The sequence below is a fragment of the Oryzias latipes genome, chromosome 14 (assembly GCF_053564925.1).
Source record: "Oryzias latipes strain Hd-rR chromosome 14, Olatipes_Hd-rR_3.1".
NCBI classification, from domain to species: Eukaryota; Metazoa; Chordata; class Actinopteri; order Beloniformes; family Adrianichthyidae; genus Oryzias; species Oryzias latipes.
In genome coordinates this window covers 10915513-10940713 of record NC_136250.1, presented here as the reverse complement: position 1 = coordinate 10940713, position 25201 = coordinate 10915513, and the positions used below count along the sequence as shown (strand labels likewise).

The following is a 25201-nucleotide window of genomic DNA, read 5'->3' as shown; positions in this document are numbered from 1 at the left end:
TTATTTCTCATTATTTCTCTCTTTTTAAGGTTTTAATGCTTTGTTTTTTTGTGTGTCTTTGAATTCTACTGGGTCATGGAAGGCACTTGTAATTTGTTAAGAAGAGTGCTAAATTAATAAATCTGATTGATCAAATAGTGGTTAGGATCAATAAAATGATTTTATTTCTAATTTTTGTTTGATTTGAATGACCATAAAGTGCCATCAAATGAGGATAAGCTTTTACCGTCTCCTCTATATAAAGGAGCTTTTGCGTTCTGTAAGGAAACTGCTAGTGAAGTGATTCCCTTTATTTTCCATACAACACACCCATGTTCATTTGAGATAAGTGTCGTCTCGAATCAAAGTTGCTGAAGGGGTGAAAAAAACTCTGTAAATGTGGTGACAAAAACAATCACTTTGAAAAAGCGAGAAAGCTTCAACCAGCACTTGAAGCTTCCTTCCTGGCAGGTTGTCTCTACGCGTTATGACGAACAGGGCTAATGCAAAGCCACCTGTATGTGTCTGTGGCTGTGTGTGTGTGAGAGGAAGGTTTTAAGAGTAGAAAAGGAATTGAAAATGAAACAAGGCTGTAAGTGTTGCAAGTTGTTTTGGCTTTTTATTGTTTTTCAGAGTAAAAGGTGACCCCTTGTCCCCAACGATTGGAAGGATGGCCAAAATACCCCTATAGTTTCGATTGGGCCAATCTAAAGCCATCACTATTGAAGGCGGTTATGATGTAATCAAATGCCATTTTTCCAAATAATTTGACCATTTAGTCGAAGTCGTTGGAACACAGACCCCTTTTTGCCTTAGTCACAACTGCCCTCAGGGGTAGAAACAGGCTGTCTTCAGGCAAAAAATAGGCAAACCTGTATGTGGCTCCCGCACGAAATTTTACGATCGTGGACCACTTGGTGAGCCCGTTGAGTAAAAATGTTCATGCACATTTTTTTTAAAGTATGCTGCAGGTGACAGGTCGTAGCAAACACTTAACACCAAAGGCTAAAGTAGGTCAGATGCTGACATGCTGTACGGTGTTGGTTTTAGCTGCTGTACTGCTAAAGATTTGACTGTCACCAGCCAATCAAACGATTGCCATTTGACATCACGCAGTGTGTGATGTCAAATACAAAACAAATAGAATATTTAATCTAACAATAAGAAAAAAAGGTTTTAATGAGGAAAAAGTCAGAGTATATTTGGGTTGCCAGTTTTGTACATTTTTCATTGGATTAAGTGAGTTCCTCTTATGTAACAAGCCACTCAGCTGTTGATGGATAAACGCTCCCTTTCTATTCCTTTTTACACCAGCTTCAAAGTGCGGGGCATGGGTTGCCCCCAGGGCTATACCTGTCTGACCACAACCCTTAGGTTGCTCTGGTCAATTGGTTACAAAAAGACCTCCTACTCTGACTAATGGAAACAGTTCTGCTTCTAAGCTGTAGAAGTATATTTTTCGACAAAAGTACTACGTGTGCATGTAGATATGCAAGTGCCATTTTAAAAATACATACATGTTTAATAATTTACAAAACTAGGCTTTTTGGTGTGGAGTTTGCTTTCAAGTCTATTTTTGAATACTCTGATTTTCTCTGATTAAGCACATATAAATAAATCAATGAATAGCTTAAAGAACTATTTTCATGAGGAAATGTATCATGGTTTCATTTAGCAGATGCTTTTATCTCTAGTAACTTCCAGCTTTTTTTTAAATCGAGGGCAATGTGTGGTTCAGAGTTTTGCCTAAAGACGCAGAGCACAGTCAATCCTGGGACTTCAAGAACTGATTGATCCACTGGTGGACCACTGTGTCTCTAAAACACTTAACACTGCTTCCAAAGTTCTGTTATACGATTTCATGGTACAAACCAAACAAATGACAGCATGCACTTAGCCCTCATGGTCTTAAACAGTAACTCCCTCCACACGTCGTACCTGCAATCATATCGTCCACAGTGCTCATTTTGAGCAGCACCTGCTGGATCAGGCCCACCTCTGTGCTGGTTTGCAGGTTGCGCACACTCTTGCGCAGTATGGCTGTGAACATGCTCCAGATCTCGGCTTGGCATGTCACCTCGCAGTGGGACAGCAGCTCCACCATGCAGCCGATGCTTTCCGCCTCCTGGATGATGAAGTTCGTCTCCAGGTCAAATTCGCCACCCACCAGCTGGAAAGGATGAAGGAGCAGGTAAGGAAAAGGAGGCAGGCAGTAGGATGTTTGTGTGCAGAGGAGATAGGTTGAAGGGAAAGAGTGGTGACCAAAAAAAAGATAAAAGAGAGAATGATTTAGTGAAGCTTTTAATCTTTTGTCTTTAAGAGAGATATAAGTCTGGGTTGTGATGGAGGTTGATTGTGGTTTGGAAAGCATTTTCCAGGACGAGGGGATATTGAAACATCATTCATCCAGAAACACACCGCCTTTCCTTTCTCTTTAATATGATACAGCTCTCAGAGCTATCTCAGATCTACGCACACATACAATAGAAATAATCAGAATTCACACACGGACACTGATTAGTACACACTTTAGTCCCGGGCCTCTCAGATGGCATTAGTCAGATGATACCACATTTGTCAAATTGAGAGCAAATGTTCCGTCTCCTAATGACTGAAGCACCATAATCACTTGTGAAAGAACAGACTTCGTTTGATTGTGCCTCACATGCGCCGCACCGATGTGAGCATTCCCTCACGGCTCCTGCTCTGCGTACTACACAGTCCAAGAAAAGGGTTGCCACGGCAACCGGGAAGCTAAAAAAGCCCAGTTAGGGTTATTAAATAATGTGGCACAGATACTTGGAACAGATGTTAGAGCAGCAAGGTCTATGAACACTAGAAGGACTGTAAATTATGTCTATAGAAACCTGAAGAAAACAAAAGTAATAAAAATTTTTACAAAACCAGATCGATCATAATGAGAGGAGAAAGAGAGGGATCATTTAGTATCTGAATCTCAAGTGCTTTATGAATTATGCTGACCTTGTAGAAAAAATTAAAATGAAGGTAATTTAATTTGAGCTTAAAGACCCACTCTGATGAAAATTGTGTTTTTGTTGTTTATAACGTGTTCTTGTGGCGTTAAGTCTCATGATGGAGGACATTTATATAAAACTAAAACAAAGCTTAAAATTGCCTTTCAGGGTTTTTCTTTATTCAAATAGCTGTAAATCAGGACCTGATAGAAAAAATGCTGCGGAAAAAGCTTGGAGTTGTGACGTAGTAACTGCAAGCCACGGGCTCCCAGCTCCGCTCCATTCGGATGCATCTGCTTGTGGACGACTAGATCGATGTAAGTCTTTGTTTACCTTGTCTGATCTGGTATCTGGCTACAAACTGTTCGGCTGGAGAACCCTAACCCTCAGAGCCAAATTTCTAATGAACTACTGCCATTCTGCAGAAACTATGTCCTAGAACAGTTTTTAATTTTAATTTGATCTAATAAGGGCTTAATCATGGTTAAAAGTTCACTGGGAACACTTTTAACCCTTGTGCTATCTTAGATGACCCCACCCTTACATTGACGTGTTTTCCCTATGACAAAGGTGGATAAACGTGGAAAGATTTCATGTAATCCATGGACACCAGTGAAGATCACAAATCATTGAAGAAAAAAGGTTCAGAGCACTGTCTAGTGGGTCTAGATGACCCAACTCCCAATGTTAAAGTGCCTAGGATAGCACAAGAGTTACAATAGATCAAAGGATGATTGGAGCAGGAATTCAAAAAATGACCAATTTTCAAATTAGACTTTATATTTGTATATCAGTAATGCTTCCAATTAGGCCTCCACAAAAAAATCACAAATTTTGGGATGTGTAATACACAAAATGGCAAAATTCGGCAAAAATTGCAATAAATGGTTACTTAAAATGTGCTAAAACAATCTTATGGCAGCTTAAAGTATTTAACTAATCAAATAAATCCGTTTATGCATTTTATCAATCACACAGACCCCTTTGATGTCAGATGCTCGCCTCCTAATGTACACGAGGGTCATTTGGAGTCTAATTTAAGTTATTTTGACTTTTCTTTTAATTAAACTTTTACAGTGAAATGAAAATGATGTATTTACTTGTTTTGCTATATTTGTTCATTTATTGTAAGAAATATTGTCATTGCAATATTGATCCCTAATATCGTTTTTCTCATATTTTACAGCCCTTCTTCCAATCCAAGCCCAATTTGGGGGACTTTTTAAATGCTAATCTCCTTATGTTAGGAGGATAAAATAAAAAAAGAGATCACAATTCTTCAAAAAGTAGCAGGTTTGGTTGAGCATTAGTAGTAGTAGTCCATTGGAGTGAATGCGAGCATGCATGCTCACTTGCATCACTTGTCTGTCTGGTTTTATGATGAATTGCCTGAACCTGTAGGTTGTATTCTGCCTTTTGCCTGATAACAGCTGCGACATGCACCAGTTCCCCCTGTGACTCTGAGCAAGATGAAGTGGGTTAGAGACAAAAAAAAATAATAAAAAGAGCAGTCATGCGATCACGTCTTTAAACAGCAGCAGCAGCTTTCAGGTACAATAAAAGCATGTAATGCTGTTGCTTTTTTGTCATAATCTCTCTTTTTTCAATGGCAACCATTTTCACCATTCCGGAGTGAGCTTGCTGGAAGTCCACACCCCACAAACAGAAGTCGAGCGAATTTGTCAATCAAACATATCGGTTCAACGTGGATACTTTGATTTAGGCATCTGATTGGTCAGTGTAACAGTTAAATAACTTGCAATGAAAAAAAATCTTTTTTAAATTAAAACTACTCAAAAATATTAATTAATTAATTCATTCATTCATTCATTCATCTTCTACCATTTATTCCTTTTTGGGGTCAGGGGCTGCCAGAGTCTATCCCTGCCACTTTTGGGCAGGTCACCAGTCTGTCGCAGGATACAGTGTCCACAATCACACTAACACACACTCTCACATTCACACTTAGGGACAATTTAGATCACATGTGTCAAACTTATGGCCCGCGGGCCAAATGTGGCCCTCCATGTCATTTTATGTGGCCCTCGAGAGCATTAAAGTTTTTAATTTCTTGAAATAAAAAATAAAAATTGGTGTGTATTTATTCATATCTAGGGGGAATTGGACTCGAAATATCGGATTGGTCTACTATATGTTAGGACTTAAACACTGTCCATATAACCTAACCTGACAGAATCCAATGTAAAAGGATTTATGATAGAGTAACAAGCAAACATGTTTTCAATGCAACTGTAATTGTCACTTTAAAAAGTTATAATAAATAAATAATGAGTTATTTAACATGAAGGAGTAGTTACGTTTTTTTTCATTATATTTAATTACATGAATAAGTTATATCTGGCCCTTTGAGGACAGCTTCTATGCTGATGTGGCCCTCAGTGAAAATGAGTTTGACCCCCCTGAGTTAGATTAACCAATGAAGCATGTTTTTGGACAGTGGGAGGAAGCCAGAGTCCCCAGAGAAAACCCACTCATGCACGGGGAGAACATGCAAACTCCACACAGAAAGGTCCCCCATTGGTGTCCACTGGTTCAGGTCCCCCAGCTGGGTCTTGAACCAGGGTGTCTTCTTGCTGTGAGGCAAGAGCGCTAACCACTGCACCACCATGCAGCCTAAAAAATAAAATCAAAAATTTAATTAATTAGTTAAAAAATTAGTAAAAGATAAGCAATCTGCATTCATCCTGGAAAAAATGAAGAATCAGAAACACAAAAAGACAGGCAGTTTAAATAAGATGTATTTTCTTATGTTTACTATTAACAGTATGTGGTGCCTCCTGGCCCCCACGTTGAAAAGTTTGACAGATTTTTGTGTAGCCCACTCTTAAGTGGTAGGGGTTTGGCCTTCCAACAAGCTCACTCCTTACTGGCAAGAGTGGTTGCAATAGAAAAGTTGACTCAGACCGACTCTGACCAATCACTGCTTGCTAACGTCGTCTCCATATTGCAAAAAAAATGGCGACTGAATTGACTTAATTTGGTTGGAGACAGTAGTAAGCCATCTATGTCACACGCACTTAGTCCAATTCTCATTTACAGTCAGTAATCTGCATACATCCCTACAGCTAGCATATCTAAAGAGATGGTCTCTATGCACAAGAGGGGGGTGGGAGGACTTGGGAGATCCCATCCAAGGGAAAGATGCTCGCAAATATAACACACAGGACACCGAATGCAAACCCACTCAAGTGCTGCACCAGCATGCTCTCCCTCCGCTTGCTCTTCCCATTCAAAGCGTAACAGCCAGATAAGAGAGGTGACGCAAAGCCCTGCAACAAACTGAGTCTTGTGACACACAATACAGCAAAAAAAAAAAAGAGAAGCTGAACAGCCAGAGGCACAGCAGGAGAAGGAAGAAGAGCCTTCTGGGTAATTATAACCCCCTCCCCTAAGCAAACAGCCAAACATGACATTTTAAACCTGGATAGGTCCATCAACTTCCAACGGGAAACACAAATAGGAAGACATTCAGATGCAATGAGAGGCTAATATGAGATTTTTCTTTTCAGCATAAATTAGAACATTTAAATCAAACAAATGTTCTGCATTTCATGTGGTGTCAATAAAGCTGATAGATGATCAAACCTCTTATTGGCTCAAATGGGTCTTTCAGTTGGCGGTAGAAATAAGCGTGCAACCTAAACAGCAATAAGTGTGATCATAAAGAGACCGAGTGCGCCTGAGCACCGCCGCCATCATGCACAACAACAAAAGACCAATTAGTTTTACGAGGGAACACGATTCCTTTGAATGAACACTCGTAACCTTTAATTACGCTTTTTCTTCTCAGCTCTGTGAGTCCACATGGGTCAGGCCCCGCCCATTAAGGGGGGGGGGGGGTCACCAAGCAATCACACTAGAGAACTGTTTTGTTTTGTTTTTAAAAAGTACTTGAACATTGGTGTACTTTAGACGATGGAGGGGCCCCTCGAACCAGACGCTGACCGTCCCTGCTTTCCTGGAACCAGGTTGAAGATGTTTGCTTAGCGATGATTGCTCCCCAAGCGTAACCACTCGTCCCTGCGTGCTCCGTTCAGACGACACACAAACAGCAAGCTGAGAGAGCGGCAGCTGAGTCTTCAAGCGTACTGCTAAGGAAGTGGTGGTTTAGGTTTGGAGACCACTAGAAGGTCGAGCAGGTAAACACTCCAGCAGTGGAGCGGTGCTTAAGAACATCCCTGCATGCTTGAATATTTAATGTGCACTAGATAGTGTGAAGTGTTTACATTGCTCTGACTAATAACACTGCTGAGCATTTCTCAGCTTGTTGGAAATCGCTTCTCTCGCTTTGTATTCTTTTCCTGCATGGGTCGCTCTTTCAAAGTAAAGTACACTGGCCACAGTTCTTAGTGAGATTCAGAGGTCTCCTGACAGTGTGAAGGGTAGTGCCAGAGCTGTCTTCACACCACAAAGGGCTCCAATAAGCAGATTCCACAGGCTCTCATAAGGGGGTAAGCACCTTTCCTAGCCTTTCCTATACCTTTCTCTTGACCTACCTCTCCCTTCTCGAGCTGTCTGGAATTTCTTCAATGGTAACTGCAGGTTGCTCCAAAAAGAAAAAGGTGTTACTGCTAAAACATGAAGGTGTGAGGATTGTAGCCTTAAGACTACTATATTTTTTTTTTCAATTCTGCCTTCTTGGTTTAATGTTCTGTTTTGAGGTTTTGTGTCACAATATCACCTGGTTTCATTAGAGGTGTTCGATACACACAATGGATAGTCCATAAATTGATACATAAAATATTCAACTAACTTTTTGGCAATTCTTTTACCTTAAAGGATACAATTTAAAATTTGTAGATTTATATTTTGTACTTAAAACTAAAAAAGAAAATGTATTTTATGATATAAACTTGTTTGTTTTTTTCTCATGGGCACTTTTGTGGTTAAAATAAGGCTAATTAATTTATGGTTCAGCTCAATTGTAACTGAAGCAACTTGGCAGAATAAAACTTGTGATTGGATGTCTTTTTGTTTACATCACAGATAAATAAAAAAGTAAAGACAGTAGAGAGAACAACAGCAAGAAAATCCAACAGTTTGCCAGAGAACTGATTATTTACATAATGATTGCTTTTATACCTTTTTACCAACATAATCCTTTCTGTATCTGTGGTTCTGAATCGATAGTGCCGTTACTTCTAATACTACATCAGTTTTTTGTTATGCATCCAGGGGCCTCAAAAAAGACAGCCCCTCTTAAAAATGTGCTGCCTGTGAGTGAAGTAGCCGCCGCCTACTTTTTGATAACAACGTTCATTTTAATGCCAAATTAGTTTCGATTATTAGCTCTCCTTTTGGTGAAATTGGTTTTCTTCAATGCTGCTCTGGTGTCGCACGTGAGGTACACAAATGTATACAATAAGAGAAGGACCCTTAGTTTATTTGTTTTAGACACTGATGCTATGATGCTATGCTAATATGCTATTCACTTTGTCGCCAGTATGTGGCCACAGACCATTGTCAGGCCGGACTTTAAGACGTGTCGGATAAATACAAAAAAATTAATTCATAGGACAGTCATCAGAAAATGGTATTTTCTAAATATAATGAGACATTAATCCACTTTGAATAGAACAGTATTAGCAGTCTATGTAAGTTTACAGAGCCAGGGCTGTGCATCTTTACTGTCAATGACAATCATAATGTCAAGAAACTAAGACATTACAATGTTTTCAGGCGGTTTTTGCGTTGCATTCATATAAAAATTAATTACCTAGAGACAGAGTTAAGAAAAAGGGTACATTTTCTGTCGATATGTCCCCCTCTACTTAATCTATCCTTGTTTTCTCTGCAAAGATGCATTTGAGTTCAAATTTAGATAATATCAAAGATCTGTTCTTACCATTAATGAATTACTTTTATACAATTTCATTTTCATGAAAATATTGGTAAAAAATGTTCATTCCTTGAGAGGGGGTACAGGGGGGCCAAAAGAAAACAGAAACAACATATTTGTGACAGAAAATGAAGCATGTCATTGATGATGGGAAAACGCCAAAAGTAGAAAGACAAGACTGATTAGAAATCATTGAAAGGGCTGCAGCCAGTGTTCACCCAGACTATGGTATAATGTGTTTTAACCTTTTAGCAGCCTGCTACAGCCAGCTAAGTTTTGACTTTCAGTGCTGCTGAGCAAGTGAGGCACACGAAGAGAAAGAACTGCACTGCAGGTAAAAACGACCCAAAGTGAACTACGGTGAAAAATCCGAGCAATGTACAGACCTAATGACTGTAGAGCTGAAAAAAAATACAGTTCTGCAACGAATTGAGAATCTGTTGCTCCAAAAGCAAAAATGTATCTCCTGGAGAACAAAAATAATGGAATCTGAGGGAGAGTAAATCAGTTTCAAGGTGGATTTGCAAATGTTTCCTTTTCACTGAATCACTTACACCAAAAAAAGAGAAAAAAGTTCTAATCTGATTATCTTTTGTTCTTTTGTAAAAAATGTCCAAGCAGTCTTTTCATAACAATTACCGGTATGCTGTTTTTAGCCAAAACCAAAAACCTGTATCATTTTCTAGTAAATAGTGTCTGCAGAGCAGCAGTGGTTCATTCGAAATTCGCCTCTGAGTTGTGGGCAGGACTGTTGGGGCACAGTGACTCTTCCCCCTATTTCCCCATCATCCCTTTGTTCACACGTTCTCCCGCTAGCTTACAGCCCCTCACACCCTCAACCGGTGCAATGAAAATGGCAAGTAATATTGGAGCTATCCAGCCATACAGTTTGGAGCCAGATTCCAGCTCAGACGAGGAAAACAAAGACCTGCATGGATCATCTGCAAGCGGATGCATCAGAATGGAACGGAGAAGGGAGCTTGTGGCTTGCTGTTGCACATCCTACGTTACACCTATAAATTTTCTCCGTTGACATTTTTTTGTCTGCTCCTGTTTCACAACAATTGGAATCAAGAAATACTTTTAATCTAAACTTAACTTTCTTTATACATGTCCCTCCATCATATAAAAAATGCTACGAAAAACACAATTTTCAATGGAGTGGGTCTTTAAGTTGCATTAAAATAAATACATTTATTCATCTATTTGTGGTCGTCCATATTTTATTATTATCAACATGAATAAAATGATAGCTGGCATGTCTATCATGGATTTTTCTGTCAGTATGATCACTAAATATGTTTTTAATGCTTTGGATGGCGTTATTCCTGTTTGCTGACTTGCTTTTCAATGAAGAAGTCCTTCTTCAGTCTTGAATAGCAGCCATTTCTAAAGGCTTGTTAAATGAACAGCACTAATAATGATATAATTTGTCAGAAATAAACCGTCCTGTCAGACCCACCACTGTGATGTTACATCAAACAAGTGATTATGCTTGCTAATCACTTTAACTGAGTGCTGAGCAGTGGGTGGCTATCAAGGCCAAAGCGGCTACAAATAAAAAAAACAGGCACCTGTTGCTCATTAAAGTCATCAGAGATGACAGGTCAACGAGACAAATGGACGGTCAATGCCCTCCCTCCCCCCCTCCTACTTACATTTCAATTGAGCCTTTGCTAGTGGCATCATCAATATGCAACTTCAAAGCCCCCTGGGAGAATGCCGGAGAGGGCCGTGTTTGTTTGTGCTGAGCGGGCGCACGAGTGTGGCTCATTACTCATTTGTGCGCCCTCGGTGAGTTGTGGCTATTCAGCCCCTTTTGTGTACAGAGCGGGAGGCGGGTGGGCCAGGGGGGCGGGGGAGACAAGAGGCCCATCCACAGAGGAGATCACAGATTATACACTTGGTGCTTCGCCGAGAGGGCTCCACAGAGCACAGGAGAGCAAAATTGAAGGAGAATGAGAAGGAACGAAGGGGGGTGTGGAAATGGTGGTGGGGGGTGAAAATAAAACAAACAACAGCGAGGTGATGCTGTGAACTGAAGATGAAACGGAGAAAACGCTGGTGAGGCTGAACGGAGGAGTGGAGGGGAAGATGGAGCGGACAAGGAAGAGAAAGGGAGCGTTCTTGTGCTTTTCTTATCAGAGCGGCGGTTTTTACAGCCTGGAGCTTTACAATGTGTGGTGGAGCATTTAGTGCTCCACTGATGACCATAGCAAATCTCTGCAAAGATATGGATTATGTTGGAGCTAAACTGGCCACTAAACACCCCATAATCCTCATTCTGCTTCCAGCATGACCTCATTTTTGGAAAACTGCATTGATAAGACCAGAAACTGGTTTTAACCCAGATTTACATGAAGACAATTTTTGTACTTTTATTTTGAAGATTTTTTTTATAAAGTATGCATATGGACCAATCAGCTTCAAACACAGATGTAAAAAAAAAAGTGTGGAGACGATGAAAAAGGAAGAAAAACGCTGGGTCAGGTGTCAAGATGGCAATAGACTGTAAAAGTGCCTCCATCTGATCGTAATCAGCGTTGACATATTGACCTAGTGTAGCCTCCACGCTTTGGGAGGGGGGAGGAATCAGAGAGGGAGGGCAGGCCCATGGACTTTGTTTCCCATGGGCTTTTATACAAGTGTCTGCACAGATGGCATATGAGACACTGTGCAGCCCCAACTCATTAAAAACCGGGACAACCTCATGATCGCACACCCAGCGAAACAAACATCGAAGCCCCTCAAGTGTGGCTCCGATCTAAAAGTGGCTCCACCTGAAGTGCATCTCTTTTAGTTTGGAAGGTAAACCAAGAACAAATAGGAGAGTAGAAACTAGATTCATGGTGGATTTCAACACGGTCTGGAGAAATATAGAACATATTACATAAAAGTATGTTTTTGGGGGTTCACACAAAGGTGATGCTGGATTTATGTTGAGCCTACATGAAGTCCTACGCACCAAATCTCTGCCAGTTCTCAGATTATTGCTTGTTACCTGAACACCTACACCTCTGTAATATAACTAATACAGGCTAGATGGCAGCATGGGTCGTTCAGCAGATGATCAATGAAGAAGAGGCCGTTCTGAAAGTTACTTTGGATTTTTAATTTTTCAGAACATCGTTGATATTTATTTTTTTAAGAGGGCTTTTTTTTCTCTGTTATAGATGTAGCATTGGATATAGGTAAACAGGAAGTTGCCAATGCTACCAAACAGATAAGAATGACCCCCCCCCCCATCGCGTTTCAAATAGAAAGTACCCGCTGGTTCAGAGCAGCCAAAATTCCATAGACTTCTATTGAGAAAAAACAGCTATTAGTCATTATTGTTGTCAGAATGCCCATTCTTATTTCCTCTTTTTAATTTGCAAATACAATTTTGTTTTCTGTTGTTCAAGTTATTCAAGTAATAAACTAGCCAATCAGATGCCTCAATAAAAGCCTGTGGTGCCTTCTGCCCCCCAGGTCAAACATTCTAAACATTTGACAGATTCTCCTGAGACTGCTTTCAAGTGGTAGAAGGGTAGAATCTTAACAAGCTCACTCCTGATTGGTGAAAGTGGTTGCCATAGAAACGATGACATAGACCAGGGGTGTCAAACTCATTTTCACCGAGGCCCACATCAGCGTAGTGGCTGTCCTCAAAGGGCCAGACATAACTTATAGATGTAACTAAATGTAATCAAAAATAAACTTAACTACTCCTTAATGTTAAATAACTCAATAATTTTTTTCCTTTAACTTTTTAAAGTGACAATATGATAATTATAGAAAAAACATGATTGCTTTTTACTCTAGCATAAATCCTTTTAATTTGGTTCTCTCAGGTTAGGTTATATGGACAGTGTTTAAGTCCTAACGTATAGTAGCCCAATCCAATATTTCAAGTCAGGTTCCTAGATATGAATAAAAACACATTTTAAGAAATTAAAAACTTTTATGCTCTCAAGTGCCACATAAAATGACATGGTGGGATGCATCTGAACTAAAAACATTTTAAAAAGTGAGGAAAAATTAAGAGAATAAAATTGTATTTTGTTTTCCTGCTACAGTCGGTCAATATGTCAACATTGATTACAGTCAGAAGGACACACTTACAATCTATTTTAATCTCAACCTGACCCAACTTTATTTAGGGACTTTATTTTGACATTATTTCATATTTTTGAACACATTGGCAGATACCAATGACATCTTTATTTTATTTTATTTTATTGATGATATTACATAATGTTAAATAAATAAACCAAATCACTAAACAGTCATATTATATGTTGGCCCTCTGGGATTTTCAAATCAATTCCAAACGGTTGTTTTTCTCTGCAACATCTTAGTCAGGACTTTGCTTTAACTGAATGCTGTTATTCTCTGTGGCAGAACTTGGGATAACTGAGCAAATGTTGATGATACATGTAAGCTTCCGATGGTGTAAAACTATGGAAAGAGGTGAAGATGCGTATCTTTACTGTCCAAATACACAGGTAACCCAACGGCCTGTCAATAAGGTTGACACGTTAAGGCCTGTTCTGGTCCTTCTGCTGCATTTCATGTCATCATGGCCGCACGATCAAAGCCCAATGACAAAGGCAAATATTTATATTTATATTTATCAGCAGAAATGATAATATCAGCTGATACTGATAATTTCATTTTATGCAGGTTCTGGGACAGATAAAACAGAAGCAACATCAGGACATCTGATAAACAAACCAATTTTCAGTTATGAAAGAAACCAGTTCCACCCAATGTCTGATTTTAATCTGAAAGCATGGATCCTTTACAGCAACTACAGTAAATTTTAGAGACTGGCTAGTAATAAAAGAAGAAAAATAAAAAAATTCTCTATTTATAAATAACACTTGTGCTTTTTGGGAAATGAGAATGACAAAGAAACAGCTATCGTGGCACACTAGAAATTGACAGATCTTCTTCCCACAACTCTCTGTGATAGGACTGAGACTAATGGGCCTGTATGGCAAGTCCTTTCATCTTCCCCCTACACACTGGTGGATGCACAAGACTTGAATACCCCAGCAAGGTCCAAGACAACATTGAAGTCTAAAAAAAAATTTTTTAATTTAGCTTTAAGCATTTAAATAACAAAACAGAAGTCACATCTGTTTTTTATTAGGGCATGCTAATAGAAAAGCAGGAATGAGTTCACAAAGACATTGTTGCCCATGGGCAGTAAACATGTTTCTAATTTGTTGGTTGGGTTCTGTGAAGGGCATTACTTCGGAAAGGTGACGAATTTCAATCAAACACCCGGTTCTTCCAATTTGGCAAACGAGTGTAAGGTTTTAGAGTTGAGAGGAGATATACTTGTTTATCCCGAGCCAGGCTGCACTCTGGGCAGAACAAAAAGGCATAAATATGTCTGTCTGAACATGTATTAAAGAAATCACAGCCTACTGAGCCATCCCATGTACTGGCTTGTTAGTTTCCGTCATCAAAACCAAGAAGCAAAAAGACAAAACTTGAAAATAAAGAGTTATAAGATGGTGAGATTTAATGCTTGCCATTCTTTTTTTTTTTTTTTTTGAGTCTGCAGTTCACAACAGCTCAATGTGCCTTTTGCTGTCTCCAACCACAGACTGAAACCATGTCAAGTGCAAAGCCTACTGTACACACCTACCATCAAAAGTGCAACATCATTAGCACTTGACAAAGTCAACCACAACACTCACAAAATTCAAAGGGCAAGAGCCTTTTAAAATATTCTTTGCAAAAAAAAAAGTAATTTACACACACCCACAATTTCTCCCTAACACACTTATACAAACACACACATGACAGCAGAAAAACCCACATGGCGCGAGCAAGCAAAAAATAAGGACAAATTAAGAGCGGAGGACGGAATCTGCAGGGATGTAGATCCTTCCCAAAATAATACAAAAATAATTAGATGTCATTAGGTATCATTAACACTGCTTTGGAAAAGAAGTCTAATTTAAAAGAAGAAAGCCTGCTTCAGCTCCTTTGCTCTTTTTAAAGCGTCTTTTCTTTCCACCTCAACAAAGAGGAGAGAGTCAGGAGAGGGTAAGGAGGCATCACAAAGGAGGGCTTTTGTCAGTGGGGTGGAAAGAAAAGGCACAGAGCAACTGTAAAGAGGTAAAGGGAAAACACAAATGAATAAATAAAACCAAAAATATTACATTGGACTCATTTCAGCACAATGGACAGCTCCCACTCTCTCTGCTGACAGTCAGAGACTGTCCATGGAGGCTGCAGAACTTCTTATAGCATCATATACATCAAATATTTATTTTCAAGAAATTGTAGATTATGAGTAATTTGGAAAAACAAAGAAGCAAAGAGCTCAGTTGTTCGCAGATATTGCAGCTGCAAGAAAAAACTGGAAAACGTGTTTACTGCTGAGACATTGAGGAGAAAAATGAGGCCAGAGACTGCAAAGATGGAGGGCTGCAGCCAAGTCATCACAAAGCTGACTTCATCCACCAGCATTTTAGAAAAAAAAAAAAAAAGCCACCTGATTGGCCAAAGAGGCTTAGCGACGGATCAAGCAATAAGCTTTATCACATGCTTTTGGGTTGCAAACAAAAAACATTTTTTTTTGCCTTTTTTCCAGCAGGGAACCACGTGATTCCCTCTTTTTTGTGTTGTTTTTCTCTAACAGACTGCGCATACACACTTATGGAGGTGTCTCACTGACTCACTATTGCACAACAATGGCCATACAAACATACAGAATGAATCAAATTTTCCCCAAATAAAGAAAATCGATTGGGAGCCTTGCTACGTCCAAATGGGTCGCCAGTTTTTTCAATTAGCATCTAAACTCATTTAAGAGGTTTTTTATTTTTGGACAGTTAAATAAAATACTTTTACACCACCGAAATTTTTTGCTTTGGTTGAAAATTATATGTGTTTTCATAAATTGTTTTTATTTTCTCATCATTGCCAGGGATGCCAGGTCCTGACTGATTGGTTGATCAAATTAAGACCACGACCAAACGTTGACTTTGCAGTTTCAGTCAAACTGCTCTTGATATGTGAACCCTGCAAGGTTATTTCAACCCATCACAGAACGTTATTGTTATGAACAGGAAATGTAAAATATGTGTTTACTTTATTGTTTGAGGGGTAACAAAATGTTCCTTTTATCCAGAAAGACTGACGAAGATTGTAACAGCAGCTAATGTTACAGATCTCAATGAGGCTTTCTCAAATACATATCCATAAAAATGCAAAACAGGTTCTGTTTTCCCTCACAGCTAAAATCAGGCTTTTCATGCAAAATATAGAAGAAAAAAAATACTTTAGACAAAAACAGACTTACTTAGTAATTCAACTTGGCAAAAAGGTTTGACAACCAACCCTGCTGCATGTTGCTGTCCCACCCACTATGGCCTGCACAGCTCATCACAGTCAGAGATTTCCTAACATGATGAAAAAATTAGACTAATCTAAAGAAGTCTCTTCAATGCAGTGGTCCCAATTCCCAGGTACCTGTCCATGAACCGCTTGGTGTTTATCAGCAACACCTTAAAGCCAGACGAAGCTGCGGTTAGCTTCCGGTTTTGAGCTTCAACTTTACCAATTATTTTAAAGAGGAAGAAGAGTAAAAAAAAAACAAATATGCTGATTTGTGGAATTTAATTTCAATTTGTTAAAGACCCACTCCAATAATCTTTTGATCTATTGAAAAAGCATTCCCAGTGTTTTTTTTTCACTTATAATGATGTTATATATCATATCACCTATAACTGAGATGTCTGTTTACATACTCTCCTGCCATAAAGTATAGCAAATTTGAACTTTGTTTTCTTTAAATATGTACTTTATTTTCAATAAAAGGTTAGAACATCAGAACACAGAAGAAACACAATTTGTATCAGAGTGAGTCGTAAAAACTTGTGAAAGGCATTTTTGTGAATTTTCCTATCAGAGCTTCATTAGGAAAGCCCCTGATAACGAACATTAAGGTAAGGGTTGGATAGAAAATAACTATTCCTCTGTGTTAAAAGATAAATACACACCAGATATAAAGTTATTTAATGAAAAACTATGATTCATCTTATTGCCCTAATGAATAATCTAAGCCTAAATTGATGAATTTTCATAAATCAAAAGCAACTTTAACAAATCATCAACCCTTTTTCTTCACCTTCAGCAAGATTATCTTGTTAGACTAGAGTTCATTGAGGACAACTTTATTGTGACCGGGAGCTCAAAAACATCAGAACCCAACTTCAGCTTCATTGGGTGAAGTTGGGTGGAAGTACTGCCTGACATTAAAGCAGTTCGTGGACCAAAAAAGGCTGCAGACCGCTGCTTTAGCTGGCAAAAGAAAATTACTGCTGTAGTCCTACGCCAAAACACAGCAAACTGAGATAACAGGTTATCCATGGGAGTTATTGCTGCTGCCTATTCATATAAAACCCACCTCCGCTTAAAATCATGGGAAACCTGAAACCTGGTCAAAGAACAACCAAGCAGTTAGGAGTTCCAGGTTGCAAGTCTTACTGAAAAAAAAATCAACATGAACATCTACAGGAGTTTGTTTGCACCTCGTTGGTAGAGTATGAAGCATAAAGAATGTACGCTACACAAAACCGGTTTAGAGATGTTCAATTCTTCGTAAGAAATGGTCCCAAGATGCCATCAACTACACTATTTGTCAGAGTATTTTTTCATGCATGGTGTTACGGTGAAGCCAAACTCCAAGGTTCACTACTTTAAACTGAGAATTTCTCAGAATCAGAAATGCATGGTGGGATATGCAGTCTTCTGGCAGGTGCTTTTGTTTTGTGACAAGGACAACAGTGTGATTCAGTGGTGGAATTAAGCACAGTTCCACTAAAACATGAATACAGGAAAACACAATGACAATAACAGTAGCTTTTTGTTGAAAAATGGAACAAGTGTACTGTTTCCCTTGACTGAAAAGAATGCCCGCTAAAAAAAAATTTTACATCTAGAACAACTTTAGACAAATCAACAATCAAAAAAACCAAGCTCAAGACACTTTTTTTTATTTAAACTAGATATCAGCGTCCTTGGACAAAGTCTTTTCTGCTTCTGTCTAAGCAATAGTAACACAAAAAGTACATATATAACTACGAAAAACTTGCAAAACACTGAAAGACCAAAATACGTTCTTCACTGACATTGCATAATTTTGTAAATCTATCATATCATCAGTAAAACGATAGAGCCTTACAAGCCTTACAAAATCCAACTCTGTTGCTTGTTGTCGCTGCAGTTTGCTTTAGAAAGGTGTTTACAAATTCACTAAAAATTAAGACTTTTTAAGATCATTGAAAGCCTTATTTAAGACTGTATGTGCAAAGAAAATTAACATGCATGCAACAAACATACATGCAAACGTTAAAAAATGCAATTTAATGTTGTTTTATTATATAAGCTGAATATTTATTTTGTTCTTAGTGGTTGGGTTGGCTTTTATTACTATAGTATATTTCTCATGTATAATTGTCTGCATTTGACAAAAGTTACACACAAAAAATGAATTGAACACATCTTCTTATAAAACAGCTGCAATGCAACACGCAGAAAGTCAAAGAAATGTATGGAGTACCACCAGGTCTCAATACAGATTGCTTTAAGGTCCGTGGAAACGGCCGTGCAAAAAAATTAAGAATCCGATTTTAAAAGTCCACTCCAAAGAAAAAAGAAAAGAAAATCACAGATTGTGCTCATATGCTTCCTCCCTCTAGATTCAGTCCAACATTTTTTAAAAGAAAGCAGACATGAACATTTGGGAACGCATACCCTTCAACAGTGGCCCTTATCATAACATAAACCATTATGATTGATGTATTGGGAACAGGAGAATTTTCATTAAAAAGGAGCTTTCCCACCAGGGGGACAGACAGGTCTCGGCAAGTGAAGGGTGAGAGGGAGAGGGGCTCAGAAGGGGTAAAAAAAAAAAGAATCAGGAACAAAGAGGCAAACCGAGATGAGGTCTTAAGAGCAGTGTGGGGGGGGGTGGATTCACTGACAACTAAAGGAGAAATGGGTAGAAACAAATGAGACACGCTGCCGCTGTGACACGATAGAACGGTGTAAAGGATAAATCTCTAAGGGTTGTTTTGAAAAGACATACCTTATTTCTGAAGTTGCAATAGTTTCCTCAAGTGTGTGATATACTTTGGTCAATTTATCTTAGAACCTGCAAGTTTTCCCCTTTCAGCTATATTTTAACTGCTGCATTCAAGGACAGTTGTTTTCCAGGGAAAGAATGATGACAGCCTCTTCTGTGGGTTGAGGTTTTCTTTTTCAAGCAAACCCTGCTGAATATATTAACTTCTTCATCCTTACTCTTATAAAATACAACACACAACACTAAAAGATCAAAGAGCAATGTTTTTCTCTTACATAATTCAGGCTTTTATTTTTTAGGAACTTTTACGGAGAGTCTTGTTTTGTTTTTGCCTTTTTTAAATAAAGAGGACATTAAAACATTTACAAGATTTGGTGTAAAAGTACGGAGCCCGGGAACTGACATGGGTAAAATGGAATGATAAATGCGTGGGAACGGAATAATACTCTGAGATACATTTATCCTGTTGTCTTTAAATGCACCACAGTTACAGGGACACGTTGCTTGGTCGAGATACATTATGGGATATGTGTGATGCATGATGGGATATGTAGCATGTAGCCTTTGGATGTTAAGTGACTGCTAAAGAGTGTGTTAATAAAAGACAAGTCCTGAATATTATACTGCAGCTGGCAGTCCGTCTACCGGTCAGCCAGCCAGCTGCCCAAATGCCGGCATGACAAGCAAAAGAGCTCCGCGGCGGGCCGGATCTCGTATCGCATAGCTCATAGCTCGAGCGAGCTATGTCCACAGAATCGCTGCGGTTTGGGGAAGCAGCAAGCTTGGGCATCTTAAATCTTATGACATTTTTCTTCTTTTTTCATCGAGACAATAATAAATCGATCATTCTTGTTTTTATTTTTCCCCTCTTGAACGAATGTGGGTCACAGAGACACATAAGTAGCGGCAGAAAGCAGCTTTTGCAGCAGGACGGAGATCGTACCGGTGTAGGTACCACAACCATTCGGCTTGCAGCAACCGTCCGGGGTCCTTCGACTAGTGCTGACGTCACGTTATGTGATTGGCTGTCCATTGGTCCAATGACGTATCAGATAGTGATTGGTCTGGACAAATTACTATTCTACTATAGAAGAAGATACTATGCGGTCCGTTTTAAACAAACAGAGCTCCGACATGAAGCGAGATTATCTTCTGAACGTGCTTTTATTATTGATATGATTATTATTAAGAGCATTTGAAGCCGGACGAACAGTTTTCCGAACCCTTCTCCGGACCGCACACTATAAAAAAGCACCTTCCCTGCCTGCGAACATGAAGCTACGAGACCTCAGCTGCTCTGATCAGAGACACGGTTCGCTTGCGTGGAGCAGCCGGTTCATTCTAACAGCCACAGATCTTTTTACATAGTGGGTTGTGGCAAAATCTATCTATAAACAGTACAAGGAATAATGTCAGACACTACTTATGAAGGAAAAGAGCTTTGGGATACAAAAGGAAAGGTGAAATGAAAGTATGTAGAGCCCGAGCAGACCTCCAAGCTACGTAGTTTGTCCAAGTGGGGTTACCGTAGTGGGACGTTATCCTCAGTCGAAAGGACCCCGAACGGTTTTTGCAGGCCGAATGGTTATGGTACCTACATCGGGATGTGAATGAACGCAGACATAGAGACATTATTACCGATGCTTTTGTAGAGCTTTTTAAAATAAATAAATCTGATCTCTAAACATGCTCAGTGTCTTCCATGCAATGTAATGAGACACACAGACATAAACGAGAAGGCATCTGCTGTAAATCCAAGAATCGCTAACATCTGTGTTTATGAATGACTAATCACATGAATAATTATTTCGCTCGCACGAATTAATTATTTCGAGGGAACAAAATATTATTTCGTGGGAACGGAATATTATTTCGTGGGAACTGAATATTTATTATTTTACCCATGACAGATAAATAAATAGGAAGAAAATTGGATAGAACTACTATTTTTTTTCCAATATTTGATTTGTTTACTGCAGCCAAAATATTTCACGTTACATAACTAAAAATGCAATAAATTTCTTGAAATGTTCTTTATAGTGATCCCATTATTGTTCCATTTTTTCCATCGTTGGCATTTTCTATTCAAAGATCACTGCGATTTAATTAATCTGAATTTTTTTTTTTTACCTGGACAAGGACACTGCAACCTGAAAACACTCTTGTCCGTCTTGCATAACAGTCTTTTTTCTGCAGCTGCAGGGCTTCAGTTATTTTAGTTTCCACAGTCCTGAGCAACTGCTAAAAGGAGACAAGAGCTGCTGCTATTGTTGGGACATTGAAATATAGATCTGCTGACTTCCTAACTGGCCTTACTGGCTTTTTCAAACGTGGAATCTTTTTGCTAAAAGGGAAAAAAAAACAAGGTTATGAGAAAGAAGAACCATCTAAACGTCCAGCCTTTTTCCGTTGTGTGAAACTGTGAACCTGTCTGTAGTGTTTGTGCAGTAAAGCAGGTGTAGACAAGCTGATGCTGAGTTCAAAGGGCAGCGGATAAATCCTGCAGGCCTGACTCAGGCCAGGCTGGTGGCAATTCAGGACGTCTAATCTGGGTGTTTGGTTTGGGCTGCCCCGAATAAATGTGAGTCCGTTAAGTGTGTCAGCACTCACACGCTGTGTGCGTGTTCGCCATCCTCTGAAACAATAAGGAGTACTGTTTCATTGAGCCACAGCTGATGGAGGATCAAGAGGCGGCGAGCAGCTCCAATGAGTCTCGGTAATCCGTCATCATGGGACAGAAGAGGGAATAACACACAGGGGAAAGGGCGGAATTGTAGCAGGATGCCACAGACTCTACACATCTGCTAGGGCTGAAACAAACAGTTGTTTAGGTTGTCGATTATGTCTTTATCAGTTTTACTGAGGATTATTTTAGCAGCATCGATTTTAACAGCGGAAACCCAGCAAGGATTTTCTTCAGGGCTATTAAAGTTCATAAAAACAAATTATTTTTTTGTTTGTTAATTTTGGGAAGCAGCGCTTAACAGCAGCCAAAGAAAAAGGAATAATAAAAACAATAAAGTAATATATTATGGGGGAAAAAAACACATTAAAAAAACAGAGGGCAAAATTTAACTGAGTGGGTTCTCCAGGGTTTAAAAAAAGCCCAAATTTATGCCAAATGTTTTAAAGATATTTTAAAGACATTTTACTCAAAATATTTGGGTTAATTTTAAGAAAGTCATCAGTTGCGAAATAATGCAAACACATAGAAAAGGTTCATCTCCCCGGTTTGTTTCAATATTTGTCAATTCAAACTACTATACTACTATTATACTAATTACTTTTTTAATCATTTAACCCCTGCTATATGTTGCTAGTTCACAATACCCTTTCATCCAGAACTCCATTTAATTGAGCATCACCTTAAACAGATATACAATTGGAAGTTAATTCAGGCATTAAGGGGTTCAATTTAAATTATCCAGCAAGGAAAGGACTGACAAATAATCTCACATGTGGGTTAAGGTTAAGTGTTGGGAACGTGGCTCTAAGTAAAGATACGCAGGCCGCGCGTTGTCAAAAGTCAAACTCCCACAAAAAACAATTTTGCATCATCTCCACACGGAATCTATTCTCAAATATCACCACACAATCCCTGCATGCCACTGAAGTCTTGTGATCTCTTACTTGCCTTTCTTAGAAGGCCAGCCAGTATAGAAATTGGAAGAAAAAAAAGAAAACAGAAAAAAACTACAATGAACCCTGAGGATACAGGAGAAGGATCAGTGGAACTGTTCGGAAATAAAGTACTTTGGGTTCATAAGTCATACAGGAAAACGTATTAGTTTCAAAAATGTCTTCCTTTTGGCTAACAGCACAGCAGGGTCGAAAACGGCACAAATAAACTCACAATAGTCTGCAAAAGTGAACAAATCCAGATCACGGCGAATTGCAGTAGAGTTGTGTTATATCCCATAATGCCATTGGGTACACTCAAATTCACCAGGATGCCGAAAACCACGAAAAGGTTTAACAGAATTCTTCTAAAGAAATCAGAGAACATTTTCTTCCTCAAAGCTTGACGCTTTAGTTTATTGGCTGCTAATCGAACCCAAATCATCACCCCTCCACCTCCATGCTTGGCAGTTACAATGATTTTGAATGAAAGCCTCCGAATTTGGCTCAACAAAAGTAGTCTGCTTGAAACAAGAAAGTCTGAAAAGAATGTACCTTTTAATCTACTAACATCTTTAAAGGCTGTGCCAACATTGTTACGTGTGGGGTGTGATCTACTGATTGTGCTACGTTAAATATGACTCTTATAAAATGTATGAATCCATTAGTGATCAAATATTGACACTTTAGGGAAAAATCAATAATATTTGGGATCAATTTACACTGCAAAAACAAACCTAAAAAAAGTCAAAACTTCTTAAATTTCAAAGATTTTCTTTCACTAAGCAAAAAAATCCTTCAATGGGGTAAGAAAAATGGTCTTACCAAGAATACCTGTTTTAAGAAGTTTTCTTAAACTAACTTTTCCTATTGAAAAACTTTCTTGATAAGATAGTTCTTCTTGCAAGACAAAAAATAAGACATGTTTTCTTGAAACAAGGGTCTTTTACTTTCTTAAGATTCAGTTCTTGCAGTGTAATCCTTCCAATCCGGTGTTTGAATTTGTGCCATTTTTATGACGCATCCTTGTAATCTTCAGCTGTAATTTTCAAGCATCAATATGCAGGCCTGAAAAACTACTTGCCCAAGAAAGTATGTCAGATAAGACAGTATTCTGACATCAACCTGAAATATGCCAAAAAGAGGGAGCAATCCTTTCATTAATGTCAATTTGTTCAAGTTAAAACCACTCATTTATTTTTAGAGCCATCCATCAGCTGTACTTTTTTCATTATGAGTAGGGTTAATGGAGTCTTTACATACCATCTATAGTACCCTATGGACAGGTCACCAGCTTTCAACAGGGCCACATAGAGAGACAGACCGATATGCACTTACAACTAATCACAAGGAGTAACTTTATAGTCAAAAATTAACCTATGAAACATGGTTCTGGTCCGTAAAAAGGAAGCCAGAGTATCAGGAAAAATCCTTAGATGCAAAGAACGAACCCAGCAGATGAAATAGAACGTCTTTATTAGACCTGCACATCGTCATGGCAATATGTGTGATACACGTATGGCAAAAAACAGCTTAAACTGCAATAAATGGTTACCTTAAATGTTTAAACACATGATAAAACAACTTAACCTAATCAAATTTTTGTTGTGCTAGTTGTTCATGTATTGTATTATGTATTGTATTGTCTTATCGCCATCGCAGTATTGATAACTAAGATCGCACATTGCAAGTTTTCCTCATATCGCTCAGCCCTACTTTTTATTTTATTTTTTAAAACATGTTTCATATTAGCTTTTTTTTTTCTTCGTCAAACCTAAACTGTATTTTTTGGGGGGAACTTTTATTTATTTTTGGGAAAAACACATTGGATTATCAATACATTTCTATTTTTCAGACCTTTTGGCTTATTTCCCAACAGTAAAAATATAACTTTTCTTTTTTTATTATTATTATTATTGTCAATCCCTTTACTGTGAAAACTTGATGCTTTTATGTTGAAATTGTCATGTTTTTAAAATTCTTTGTGATTTATTTGTAGCAACTTTCACTCATATTTTTTAATTTGACATTGAATTACAAATAAAGAGGGAAAATTAACTTCCTCTGTTAGTCTGAAAAATGAATTTATTTAATTAGATTTCACTGTGTGCATTCGCACAAGGAACATGCAGTCCTACTTTATTTTCCCAGTATCATGTTCTGCTTCTATCCGAGTAAAGATACAAGTAAGAACTAGAAAATGCGCAGATGTACTAACCAGCCTAATTTGCTGCTAAATGACTTGTTACAGCACTGACAGTGTGTTTCAGGCTGCAGGGGGATGTATGAGTGAAGCAGGGAGGCGCTGTAAGTCTAACGCACTAAAGCGTCACAAACACACAAGGAGCGCAAAGTTGTCCGTAATCAACCTTCGGCCACTGCGGTGTGCAGCATGATGAATAGCTACACAGTCAAATATACTTCCAGTAAGTCAGTTGTGTGGTGGGTGTGTGTGAGTGTGTGTGGAGCCAAGGGAGCGAGGCGAAGTAGGGCAGTATGAATATAAAATCACCCCTGCCAGGCAAGGATGTGGGCTACAAAAAAAGATGAGAGTGGTGTATGTGTGTGTGTCTGTTTCATTTTTTTAATGCGTATAAATAAGTGCTTGTGAGGCGTGCATGTTAGCATGTTGCCAGATAGGCAAACAAAACCTCAGCTTAAAGGAACGGGAGCCCA

The 25201-nt window shown here is 38.7% G+C and overlaps 1 protein-coding gene across 29 annotated transcripts in view; it reads right to left on the bottom strand.

Moving 5' to 3' along the window:
• The window catches only part of nbeaa (neurobeachin a), a 101152-nt gene that overhangs the window by 65495 nt on the left and 10456 nt on the right, over positions 1–25201 (bottom strand). For all 29 annotated transcript variants that reach the window (XM_078930762.1, XM_078930769.1, XM_078930775.1 and 26 more), the window contains exon 2: positions 1918–2149. In XM_078930762.1, the coding sequence (XP_078786888.1) occupies positions 1918–2149 (232 nt within the window). The remainder of the gene's footprint in view (positions 1–1917; positions 2150–25201) is intronic.